This window comes from Onychomys torridus, chromosome 23 (assembly GCF_903995425.1).
Source record: "Onychomys torridus chromosome 23, mOncTor1.1, whole genome shotgun sequence".
NCBI classification, from domain to species: Eukaryota; Metazoa; Chordata; class Mammalia; order Rodentia; family Cricetidae; genus Onychomys; species Onychomys torridus.
In genome coordinates, this window is record NC_050465.1 from 20,736,227 (window position 1) to 20,749,673 (window position 13,447).

At 47.9% G+C, this 13,447-nt stretch overlaps 1 protein-coding gene across 2 annotated transcripts in view; it reads left to right on the plus strand.

Annotated features, from left to right (window-relative positions):
- Ppp4r1 (protein phosphatase 4 regulatory subunit 1) overlaps positions 1 to 5,432 on the plus strand; it is a 51,130-nt gene extending 45,698 nt beyond the window's left edge. For both annotated transcript variants that reach the window (XM_036173039.1, XM_036173040.1), the window contains exons 16-20: positions 238 to 338; positions 1,732 to 1,852; positions 1,938 to 2,072; positions 2,751 to 2,892; positions 4,377 to 5,432. In XM_036173039.1, the coding sequence (XP_036028932.1) occupies positions 238 to 338; positions 1,732 to 1,852; positions 1,938 to 2,072; positions 2,751 to 2,892; positions 4,377 to 4,540 (663 nt within the window). In that variant the 3' untranslated portion in view covers positions 4,541 to 5,432. The remainder of the gene's footprint in view (positions 1 to 237; positions 339 to 1,731; positions 1,853 to 1,937; positions 2,073 to 2,750; positions 2,893 to 4,376) is intronic.
- Positions 5,433 to 13,447: the final 8,015 nt, after the last annotated feature.

The window sequence follows — 13,447 nt, forward strand, 5'->3', positions numbered from 1 at the left end:
ATGGGCAGGTCATAGGTCATAGCCTAGCCAAAAAGGCAGGTTTGGTGAGAGATGCTATGCTGTCTTAAGTAAACTAGAAAGAGGGAAAAACTAGAGCAGTTGATGACTCCTGGTGTTCTCTTCTGGCCCCCACATGTGTCTGTATCTGCACGCACATTTCTTTAGTGCAATTACCATGGTATTCAGTCCAACAGAAGAGATGACGCCTGTGCCTTGTGTTCCCTTCCGTCACTGCAGCTTCTTCACATTGATAAGAGAAGAGAGTACCTTTATCAACTCCAGGAGTTTTTGGTGACAGATAACAGTAGGAATTGGCGTTTTCGTGCTGAACTAGCAGAGTAAGTTCTAACCCTGTTGACACTGTCTTGCAGGGTAGGTTTATCTCCATTGCCCTTTGCACGGTCTTCCTGGCTTCATGCGCCTTGGAGCTTGTCTCAGGTTCTGTGCCTTCATCATTTCTCATCATCCTGCCTTACTGCCCTGCTCCCGTGGAGCTGGGTATTGATGAATCTGCTTGCATCCATTCACAGGGTGCCGTCTGTGAACTGTGGCCTGCCATTGTCACTCAGAGCAGGCTGGGGTGCCAGCTGACTTTTTTCCAGTGTTCTGTTCCATTCTCAGCTCCCCGCTGTCCCTGTACTCATAGACAGCCTCTCCTCCCGGCTCTGCCTTTGGCATCTAGGCTTTCTCAGATGCTGCCCCTCCCATGGCACCCAGTTGAGTCTGTGTTGAGTCTTGTGCAGGTTTTCCCCAGTAGTAGGATGTTCGCTTGGTATCAGAAGGCCTTAATTTCAATGTTTCATTTATGCATGTCAGTGTTCTGTCTTCATGTGTTATCTGTGCACCACACGTGTGCCAGCTGCTGTCTGGTCACTGGCTGCAGCTTGCCTGAGTTTCCTCACATTGCTTGGCACACTCTATCCCCGAGGTGACACTTTGTGTCCCCTGGGGGCTTGCCTCTGTGGGAATTAATGTCAGGAGAGGACTTGTTAATCCTGTTGCCCATCACAGGTGCCCTGAAGATTGATATGGTCCTGTCCTGACCCATGTGTGGGTTAGCATTGCGCAGCTCTCCCCTGAGCTCATTCGTGCCTCTGTGTAGTCTCAGAACCTTCTAGCAGTGGTTCTCAACCTTCCTAACGCTGCGACCCTTTAATACAGTTCCTCATGTTGTAGTGACCCCCAACCCTAAAAGTACCTTCGTTGCTGCTTCCCAATTTTGCTACTGTTATGAATTATAATGTAAATATCTGATATGCAGGATGGTCTTAGGCAACCCCTATGAAAGGGTTGGTCTACCCCCCAGAGGGGTCACAAACCCACAGGTTGATAATTGTAGTTCTAAAGCAATGAAATGGGGAAACCATGCATAATGTTCCAGTGAACAGATAAGGAAAATGCTTTGCTCTATCTCCATTGCTGAATGCTTTTCAGTTTATTTTGTTGATGCTGTAACAAAATACCTGACGCTGGGTAAGATGTACAAGAAACTACTTGTTTGGCATACACTGCTGATGCTGCAAGTGGAAATGATCTGCTTCGGTCCCCAATACAGGAGAAAAAAGCCCAGTTTTTCTGGACGTGGCATGCTTTGAACTCACTGGCATTAAAGTCCCCTTCTGTGTAGCACAGAAGCCTCCTTGATCAGAGTTACAGCACAATTAACCTGTTGTCTTATTTCTAAATCTTGGTTGGATTTTAATTTTTTTTTTGTCATTTGTATCTTTGTAGACAGCTGATTTTACTTCTAGAATTATATAGTCCCAGAGATGTTTATGATTACTTGCGTCCCATTGCTCTGAATCTGTGTGCAGACAAAGTTTCTTCTGTCCGTTGGATTTCCTACAAGTTGGTATGTTTGAGCTTGTTGGCCTTCCCATCATTGCTGTCCAGTCGCAGGACTGATGGAAGCCAGCCTTATCTCATGCTTCCTTTAGGTCAGTGAAATGGTGAAGAAACTCCACACAGCAACGCCTCCAACATTTGGAGTCGATCTCATCAATGAGCTGGTAGAGAATTTCGGCAGGTGTCCAAAATGGTCTGGTCGACAAGCCTTTGTCTTTGTCTGCCAGGTAAGAAAGGCCTGGCCCGCCTCCTCCAAGTTCTCTCAGCCCCACCCCTCTCTGACCCCCTCCCCCATCCACAAGGAACTAAAGCCACTATCTGTCAGGAGGTTGCATGCTTCTCAAAGTGAGGCATCTGTCTGGTTCACTCAGCCAGGTGGCGTACCCGCGGGCCACAGCACCCCATGCACACATCACAGTGCACAGCAGAATGCAGGTTGGAAATAAAGGCAGGCTGGCTGTCCTTGGTCTCTGCAGAGTTTACAACTGCAGTCAAGCATGGTGGATGGCACACTGCCTGTAGTCTCAGCACTTGAGAAGTAGATGCAGGAGGATCATGAGCTCCTAATGACCTACATGAAATGGGGGAAGTTAGCCGAGGGACAGATATAAAGTCAAACTGGTGAGAAGCCCAAAACTCAAGATAAAAGAAAGGTTCTGACTGCTTTTACCAGCACCAAGGGCAGGGACAGCATTTCCCGATTGGAACGTCATAAACGTACTGGAGCATGAGATAGATGGCACCTTACCTAGCATGTACCATACACCCATGTCGTTGGTTTGGGTTTTGAGTTCCCATGCACCTGGAATCCTGGCCTAAGCAGAACACTAACATCCACACCAGTTCAGTTGTCGCTTGGGGTTCTGTCCTGTATGATGGTTTGGGCACTTACTTCTTTCCACCAGACTGTCATTGAAGATGACTGCCTCCCCATGGACCAGTTTGCTGTGCACCTGATGCCACACTTGCTGACCTTGGCCAACGACAGGGTTCCAAATGTTAGGGTGCTGCTTGCAAAAACACTTCGACAGACTCTACTAGAGAAAGGTGGGTGGTGCCAGTGGGCCCTGTGTGGGCAGGAAGAAGACTTCACGATGATTTTCTCCAGGGTACAGACACTAAAAGGTCTTTAAGATACTGGTGTGCGGTGGAAATTTCTTTGATCCTGGACACAGAGGGTTTGGTAAAGGTTTGGTAAAGATGGTGTTTGGGGAGGTGGTTCAGTCTGCTTTGCTCTGCAGGCCTGAGGATCTGCATTGGATTCCAGAGCCTGTGTAAAGCAGGTTGTGGGCAGATGCTCCAGTGCTTCAAGGCAAAGACAGGCAGATCTCTGGAACTTACTGTCCACCCAGTCTAGACAAGCTTAAGGTTCAGTGAGAACCTGTCTCAACATACAAGGGGTGGAATGCAATGAAGGAAAAAATCCCACTCCACCTTCTGACCTCCACACACGTGCACCTGTACATACCCACACAGACACATCATGCATCCATACATATGCAAAATTCTTAGTAATTTGAATAATGGGAGTCAGCCAGGCAATCTCCAGTTGCTGCCAAACCTGAAGACCTGAGTTCAACCCCCATTACCCACAGGATAAAAGAACTTCAACTCCTAAAGGTTGTTCTCTGACCTCCATATATGCCAAGGCTTTCCCAAGCACATGTGACTCTGAGGACACTGCCTGGAGTCAGCTGCCAGGCATTTCAGCTGAGGGTCAAGCAGGTTTGTCTCTTCCCTTCGTTCATTAGGCAGAAGACACAGGCGCCCTGTGGTATTTGTTTTGATGGTTTGGGTACTGTGACTGCCTTCTCCAAATGCCACGTAAAGTTGAGTGTGTGAATTCATGACTGAAGTATGGAAGAAACTTGTAATAAACCTCACAGAATAAGAATACATCAGGGGGTTGGGGATTTAGCTCAGTGGTAGAGTGCTTGCCTAGCAAGCACAAGGCCCTGGGTTCGATCCTCAGCTCCAAAAACAAAACAAAAAAAAGAATGAATAAATCAGTTCTGCTTTTCTCTGCTATTTTGTATACATTCTTAAAATGACTAAAGAGCCAGGTGGTGGTGGCACATGCCTTTAATCCCAGCACCTGGGAGGCAGAGGCAGGAGGATCTCTGTGAGTTCAGGGCCAGCCTGGTCTACAAAGTGAGTTCTGGGAAAGGCGCAAAGCTACACAGAGAAACCCTGTCTTGAAAAACAAACAAAAAACAACAACAACAAAAAAAAAAGACTAAAGAAAGTTGGTGCCCCCCCCCAGAAAAGGTGTGCATATAGTTTCCCTTTCTTGAGGTAATAGCTAACTAAAAATATTTGTCACTTTATTATAAAAACAATAAATCTCAATCTTTTTGGATTCTAGTGCTTTTTTCTGCAACAAATGAATTTGCAAACTGAGTCACATGATGGTTATGTTTATGCTTGCAAAGAGCTGTATTTATTAGACAATGAGCTTTTTATACCTGACTAGACTATACTTGCTCTGAAATGTCAAGACTAACCTTGTGTGCTGCACATGTCATTTCCAGAATACTTCTTGGCCTCTGCCAGCTGTCATCAGGAGGCTGTGGAACAGACAATCATGGCCCTTCAGATGGATCGAGACAGTGATGTCAAGTACTTTGCAAGCATCCACCCATCCAGCACCAAAATCTCTGAAGATGCAGTGAGCACAGCTTCCTCAACGTACTGAGACCCACGGGGACATGCTGTCCGTCCTGCTTCGATCAGAGCCAGGCTTGACTGCCCTGCACAGTCTGGGACAGCTGTGGGGGACCTTCTTCCTGCCCACTCACTCGCAGGTGCAAGTTGCCTACTCCCATTACCAGTGGTTCTAAGAGTCAAGAGAAAGTAAACACTATTATCTTATCTTGACTTAAGGGGAAGTAATTTCTCAGAGGATTACAATTGTCACCAAAGCCTTAACTTGTTCCTTCATCTTCTGACTGAATGACTTGAATTGGCAGAGCCTTTTCCCTTCGGAAAGGACGAGGTTCCCAGAGAACTGCACTGCTTTCTCCTGGTTTTATTTAATGGCTGATAAATGAGATTCTCACGGCCAGAAGGTGGATGTGCACCGGATGGGAAAGACCTTCAGTATTAGCCTAAGCATTCCTTACAGGTGCCGAGCCTCGTCAAGCTCCTTGGCTGCCCTGCCCAGCCCTAAGTGTGAATAGTTCTTGGCATATATAAATGACAACGGAGATTTTTTTCTCCTAAGGGCTTGATGTTAACACTAAATAGAACCTGCTTTTGACTCTATTGCAGCACATTGCTGTACACACTTACAGAATGTTTGCAGAGTCTCTCTCCTGATTGTTTTCATGCTGGTCATGACCTGAAGGGAATTTCTCAGCACGGATATTGTGTCAGGTGTTTTAACTTGATCATGGTCAGCTCTGAGGTGCAACCTTTTTGTCCCATGCTGCACACACCTGTGACCACTCTGGGGCGTGCAGCCTTAATCATGCTGTTAGAACTGTTGTGGTACAAGTTCCAAATAAAATTTATTAATAGGACCTATAAAGAAATACCACCACTTTGTTTTCTAAGTGTCTACAAATAAATGTAATATGTGGCCTGTATTACTTCGTATAAGATGGGGGAAAGATTAAAATATTTGTCTTTACCTAGCTCAGTAGTCTCTTTGGAACCCGCCAGGTGTTCATCAATCAGTCCTACCCTTGGCAGACAGCAGCAGCCTAAAGACCAGGGAGACCACGGTCAGCAAGCTGCTCCTGAAGCTCCTACAATAGTCTCAATATCCTCATCTGTAAGATGGAACTAGTAAAAACCTGTTTCCCACAGGACTGTGCAATTGCATGAGATCGTGCAAAGGCACTGAGTGCTGCCATGCAGATGTAGTTGTTTTGGTGTGCAATTCCCGTGAGCCTTGCGGCACCTCCCGAGTGCTGATTACTCACGCTGCCAGGAAATAGTACCCAAAGACATAGGCTGCTTCCATGTAAACTCCCACAGGTAAGCCTGTGCACTCAAAATGTAAGTGTGGGCAAATGTGCACTCAAAATGTAAGTGTGGGCAAATGCCACACTATCAAGGTGTTGAAATGGCCAAGAAATCCACATTGACACACTGCCTGGGGAGTAGGTGAGCCAGGGCAGTAATGCTCGGGGTGTTGGGCCTCACAGACTTGTGAAGACAGTGGCAGCTGTATTTGGGGGAGAAGGGTAGCCCCAGCTTCAGAAGTTCATGTTCTACAGGAATCCACTTTGGCCCCTCGGAACTCCAGTTCTGTAAATGATGCTGCAGCTTTTGAAAACTGTTTTAGGGTAAGGAATCTCGATCTGTGATGTGTTAGAGCACAGTATAAAGGGTGCAGCTTCCCGCTGCTCATACCCTTCTGGGGCATTCCTCTAGACCCTGTATTACTTCAGTTTGGTCAGTAAAAACAAACCCCTGCATTGTTCAGCAACCTTAACATAGGGCATGCAAAAGCCTTCCTTGTTTTATTAATATCTAGTGAATTCAAAATAAGAAAAAGGGTCTCCATTGCTGGATAAATACCATGACCATAAACATAAGGGAAGTCAGGGCAGGAACCACGGAGGAACACTGCTTACTGGCTTGCTTACACAGCCAAGGACCACTTGCTCAAGGGCAGTATCACAGACACTGCTGAGCCCTCCCACTATAGTCGATCAGGAAAATGCCCTACATCAATGACAAGGTTCCCCCTTTCCAGGCAACTCCAGTTTGTGTCAAGTTGACAGAAACTAATCCGCACAATTAACCCTCTGTTGAGGCACAAATGCATCACTATTCACCCATAACCTTTCCATTGTCCCAATATCTCATGTTAGCATCACAAAATAGCTTCAAAGCCGTGTCTACATTCCTAACACTAATACAAGTCCAAGATCACTTGTCTCGTAATTGTGGGCTCTTATAATAAACAATGCATATGATTTCTTATTCCATGAGAAGAACAGTACTCAGTTAACAATCAGATGAGAGCAAAACCAAACTCCCAGCAATGTAAATAGCTCCATGTCTGAAATCTTGAGCTCACAATCTTCTGGGCTCCGTGGGCTTGTGCCTAGTTCTCCGGCTCTGCCACCTTCGGCACACACAACTTGTCTCACAGACTCAGGTGTGCTCTGCTCTACACTGCTGCTGTCCTTGTGGTGACCCAGTAATGGCCTTTCCTGCTTCTCTTTAGGACTCTGACCCTACCTTGCATGGCAAGCCTGAGCTTCTCTCCAGGACCCCTTCAATCCTGTAGCCTCCACTACAAATGAGTCTCAGCACCTTCACCAGTGGCCTCTCAGCCTCTGTAGGAATTCCAGCCTGGCCTCCTGTTTCCAGGCCTCAGCTGCTCTCCGTGACTCACCCCCTCACATCTTCAAAACCATTGCTGAGCTGAGCTGCCAAACTTTGAGGATGCAGCTTTTCCCTCCCTGGACCACAGCTGTGTGCTGACTGGTAGGAAATACTTCCCAGAGACTTAACTTCAATGATACTGCTTCCTTATTACTCACAGCCGGTGTTTCAGCCTGAGCTAACTAGCATCAATTGTCTCAGTAAAGCGAAGATTTCACTCTGGTGCCGGTCCTCTTGTTAGTCACAGCTCATTTTCAGCCCTAGCTGACCAAAACATAAATATTTTATTCAAAACGCTACAGAAACAGCAATAGTCTTTGAGGGACTCAAGTCAGATCCATATCATCTGCACTTCTCTCAGTACTTACTAAGTTCCTACAGAACCGCTCACTAAGCTGAACACTTAACACAGCTTTTGCAGACCAAAGTTCCCAACACTTCTATAAGCCCAAAACAACACAATCACGTCTGCCACAGCAGTGCTGCACTCCAGGACCAACTCCCACCCTGGTTTGCTTCCCACTGATGTAAGTGATGAACACTAATCAAAAGCAACTTGGGCAGGAAAGGGTTTGTTTCATATGATAGATTATAATTTCTCTTCAAGGCGAGCCAGGGCAGGAGCCTGGAACCAGGGACTGAAGCAGACTGTGTTCTGTGGAACAGACTGGAGGAGCACTGTGTTCTGTGGAACAGACTGGAGGAGCACTGTGTTCTGTGGAACAGACTGTGGAGGAGCACTGTGTTCTGTGGAACAGACTGTGGAGGAGCACTGTGTTCTGTGGAACAGACTGGAGGAGCACTGTGTTCTGTGGAACAGACTGGAGGAGCACTGTGTTCTGTGGAACAGACTGGAGGAGCACTGTGTTCTGTGGAACAGACTGTGGAGGAGCACTGTGTTCTGTGGAACAGACTGGAGGAGCACTCCATACTGGCTTCCCAAGGCTTGTTCAGTGTGTTTCTTTTACACACCTGAGGACCACCAGCCCAGGGTGGCAGTGCCCACAGCGGGCTCAGCATTCCCATAGCGATCATTAATTCAAAGAGAAGAAAGATACTTTGCAGACCTGCCTCAGTCCGGTCTGCTGAGGGAAGCAGTCCCTTAACTTCCTCTTTCTGGATATATCTAGTTGTCAAACCCAACACAAGGAGAGGACAGCTGCTCCGCCTTACGTGCCTGTACAGTCCAGGGAAGTCAGGGCAGAAACAGGAACTGTGGAGGAACACTGCTTACTAGCTTGTCCCCTCCCCCGTGGCTTACTCAGCCTACTTTCTTGTACAATTCAAGAGTACCCATTCAGGGGCGACCACCCCCCCCCCCCCAGCCCCCCATATCAATCACTTGTCAAAAAAATGCTCCGTGGCAACTATGATGGAGAAAAAAACAAAAACCACACCTCCATGAAGGTTCCTTTTCCCCTAGTGACTCCTTTGTGCTAGGCCAACAAAAACTGACCAGGACCTGTCACCTTCCAGTGTCAGCTCCTCAGTAGCTGACATGGCGAGAATGCTCAGGAATGGCCAGCCAGCTGCAAGGCACTGGGAGTCTGTTAAGGGAGAGACCCTGCAAAGCTACACCTCCCGGGGGAAAGCCAACAGCAGGTGGTAGGTGAAGGCATTTCCTGCTGTAAAAGCGAGTACAGGGATAACACATTCCCACGACAGCTTATGAACAGTACAAAGTGATAATTATGGCTATTGGATGCTGTGTAGCTAACCATGGAAGGCCCCTGTTGCACTGTTAAGTGGGTGGGTGGGGTCTGTAAAACACTCAGCCCCTCACCTCAAAAGGGAGTAAAGAGAATGTATTCTGGAGCCAAATGGGAACAGCCATGGCCAGGAACAAACTCAGCAAACCCCAAGTCATGTTCCAACGTGGCAACAGTTTCAGGAAGGTTTTCTAGTTACAGGGCAGGCAGTCTTAAATCGACACTTTTCACACTGTGGAAACACTGGGTGGGTCGTCACAGCACAATGGAACTCTGTGGCCGCCCCACGCTATCTAGCGACAACCTTACTTTTGGACAGATGGAAGCTAGTGGTTTGCTAGAATCCACTGTGAGGTCAGACCTAGGGGTGGGCAGAGAATGGCTGTCAAAAACGAAGCTCAGCACAAGCGAGCTGGGCTCTGTTCTGCAACAGTACCTCTCCCTAGTCACAGGTTCAGTCATTTGGCCTTGCAGGATTGTTAGGGCTATAGGCCATCTCCTGCTACTTCTGCTCACTGTGGAGAAGCCATTAGTTTAGACTCAGCTTGCTCACCTCTCCCCAGGCCACTCCAGCTGGCTCCCTACCCGCCTCTCTGTTTACAAGTGTCTGCAGCTTTTGCCCTGAGCACAGAGACTGTCTCCTGTGTCCCTTTGCTGACTGTTCCTGTTTGCTCTTAGGCTGCCCAGGGGAAAGGCCACTGACCTGGTACATGACCTTTTCTCCTGAAGTCTTGGAGTTCCCTAGTTTGCTTTAAACCCTGGAACTTCACGTTGAGAGAGCAGCTATCCAGTGGGCCAGCCGCTATCAAGCAGGCCGCTGTTGTTACAGAACATCTGTGTTCGCTGGGCAGGCAGCAGGCAGCATGACCCCAGCTCTCCTCCAACCTGGCTTCTCTGCAGGCGTCTCAACATGCATGCCTGGAACACCAGCCATGCTCAGTGTACTGGGAACAGATGCTGACTGGCAGCACAGGCCAGAGGTGCAGACCTGGAGTGGAGAGGCTCTGAACCACTGACGCCCAGAAGTACCTCCAACACAGTGGTGTTCCTACACAGTATTCCGTAAGACAACATAAGCAAGGAAAGAAGGGGCTGGAGAGATGGCTCAGCAGTTAAGAGCACTGACTGCTCTTCTAGAGGTCCTGAGTTCAACTCCCAGCACCCACATAGTGGCTTACAAACCGCCTGTAAGGATGCCCTCTTCTGGCCTGCAGGGACGCATACACGCAGAACACTGTATACATATAAATAAGAAAGATTTAAAGCCGGGTGGTGGTGGTGTGTGCCTTTAATCCTAGCACTCGGGAGGTAGAGCCAGGTGGATCTCTGTGAGTTCGAGGTCTACAGAGCAAGATCCAGGAAAGCTGCAAAGCTACACAGACAAACCCTGTCTTGGGGGGGGGGGGGGAGAGAATAATTAAAAAAAAAAAAAGAAACTCTTGCCACCTCTAAGTGGAGATGACTTTTCTTTTTTTTTTTTTTTGTTTTTTTTTGTCGGAGCTAAGAACCGAACCCAGGGCCTTGCATTTGCTAGGCAAGCGCTCTACCACTGAGCTAAATCCCCAGCCCCATGGAGATGAGTTCTTTAAAATCTATCTTTGTGCATACTAGAAAAGAAACTACCTGGAAATAGTGTGTGTGTACAAGACTGGTTTCTATTGCATTTACAGCTTCTGTCTCAGTCCTTTGTAACTGTCTATACATACAAACCAGGGGCCAGTTGGTGGGGGCAGGAGGGGCTCCCATAGGGCCTCGGGTGGAGTTTAAAGTGGCCTGCCTGAGTCAGAACCTACAGAGGTCACATGTCTCTCCTCCTACAAATCCTGACCCTAAGGTGAAGGTGGGGAGTGGCCCAGCCCTCAGACACCTGCCAGAATTTCCACAACAGTTTTGTGTTCTTAGGCAGCAAAGAACAAGGCCCAGGGCCTGTGTGGCTCTGAGGAACTGGAGCAGAGGGGAAGTTCCATGAGAACTGCCCCTCAGACAAGGTGAAGGAAAAGGAAGGAAGAGCAGGGAGCTTAATCTTCCATAATTCCAAGGGGGGTGGGAAGGCTGCTGCCCATCTTGGCTCTTGTCTACTAAGGTCTCCTGGGATGTTACTATGGCTTTAATTAGTGAGGACTTGGGAACTGAAGGCAGAGGCATCAGTGTAAGTCTGCACCTCAGTGTCCTAGCTGTTCCAGCAGACAGACCGGCCAGGGAGTGCGCCACAGGAAGCGTGTGCCGAGACTCCACACAAGCCTCTAATTCTGGAATCCTGCAGTGCTCAAAAGAATATTTAGTTAAGCATTCACTCTGTTTTCTCAAAGTAAGCCAGTGTTTTCATTTTCATCTTCCCTATACATGTTTGGACTGCATGCATGTGACCCACTGGGTCAGTACCAGCAGAGGCCACAAGAGGGTGCTGGGCATTGAACCTAGGTCTTCTGGAAGAATAGCTAGTGCTCTTGACCCCTGAGTACTATCTCTAGCCCCACAAATAGTGTTTTCAAAGGCACTGTGCCCAGGTCTACAGCTCACTTAGCAGTAATCAGGCTGGCATGACCACAGTAGGCAGAGACACGCCTTTAGGTACCTTGGGAACAGCAAGAGAGCTTCAGGTTCCAGGGACACCACTGACTGCCCAGACTGCTCACTCCACTTAGCTCACTGGTAAGCAGTGCTCAGGCCCAGGAACCTCTGTAGTGGAGACAACTGACAATTTACGGGTTGAGACACTGCAGCAGGGTGGCCAAATGTAGCAAATCAAAATACAGGAACATACTAGAGTCTTATAGCCACACCCTGAAAACATTCAAACATAAGGAGGGACTCTGTTTTACAAGGCAACCCTATAGCAGGGTAAACCCGAGTAAACAGAATGAAGGCCAGGGATGCTACACAGCATACTCTAGGATACCCCTCCTCCTAGGGAAATACCCAGGAGACAGCCAGGCAGAGTGGTCATGGCGGTGCCCATCCTGCACAGGACTTGTAACCATTCCTTCTATAAACTGCCTTTCCATGCTCAGTCTGACAGCAAAGGGCAGTGATGCAAATATTTTTAAAATCTCTACATGAGAAATTCAAGACATCCGGTGGACCTTCTGCAGCTAAAGACACCTCCCACAGGAGGGATTCTTTCTTTCTCTACTGAGAGCTGGAACGTTCAGCACTACTTTGCCTGGAATCTACAGGCGACAGCCCCAGACAGCAGCCAGAAGTCCGAGCATGCAGCTCAGGGACTCTGTTCCCTCCATATCCACCTGTTCTGACCCTGATGGACCCTGGGCCCAAGGTGAGTGGGAAAACACACTGGTTTCTCATCTCAAGCTGTACTGACCATAGATACTGCCATTTGGAAAAGGGTGGATGGACAGGTATCAGGCTGGCCTTGTGGTTAGTGGCGTGCCTACCACACAGCATAAGGACTTAAGTTTACTATAATCCTAGTGCTGAGGCCTGTGGGAAGCAAATAAGCAGACTCCCAGAGGCTCACTGGCCAGCCAGTCCACATGAATCAGTAAGAGGATGAGATTTCATCTCAAAAATTATACGGTACATATATACAGCAGAATACTATTCACTGTAAAGAATGAAATCATTAAGTCTGCAGGCAAGGGATGGAACTAGAAAATATTACACCAAGTGAGGTAACCCAGGCCCAGAAAAGCAAACATCACGTTTTCCTCTAATTTGTGGATACTAGCTCTGAATCACTAGATACAAATATACCTGGAGTGTCCAGACACCAGGAAAAGGAGACCATGTTTTGGGGGAGCACCTGAGGGGACAGGAAAACACATGTATGTATATATGTTTCCATGCATGTAAGTTCATATACATTTTATAGTATAAAGGAAGTTTTGTCATTTAGAGTGACGACACATCCCCCAAACCATAGAATAACTAACAAAAGCCCCAGTGCAGGCACGGGGAACCTCCTCTTGAGTTGGTGGTCAAGGAGTCCAAGAGGTTCCCAAACAATACAGGCCTTGCGGTCATCCTTGACCTCTCCCAGAAAACAGTTCAGAGCCTATTGCTGAAGGCATCACACACTTCCAACACAGGATCTGCAGGAGCTCATCCAGATTTGACCTGGAAGCCGCCTCACTGAGGACTAACTCTCAATCGTCTTGGATGGAGTCAGGCAAGCTGCCAACAGAGTAAAGCTATCCACAGTCCCATCTAGCTAATACACCAATGAAGCGCAATAGTGACCCACATGGCCAGTACTCCAAAAGGTGCAAGAGCAGCATGTGCGTCCTAGGGTCACCAATGGTTACCTCGCTGGAGTTAGGGCCCGCATCACTGAGACTAATGCCTAGCACATGCCTAGCACTATAAACTTAGCCAACTATGCCTGATGAGACCATGAAACCTAGAGGAACCACCTACAACCACTTCCTAACCAGGGCCATTCTATGTGTTATCCTCTGCCCACAGATCATCAAAGAAGCTTCTTTTTGCAGCACAGGGAGACTACAGAAAGCCACAACTAGTCAAAATGCAGAGATAACTGACTCTGTTTTTTCCAATCGATACAACACAACACAGCAGGTCCTCCATAC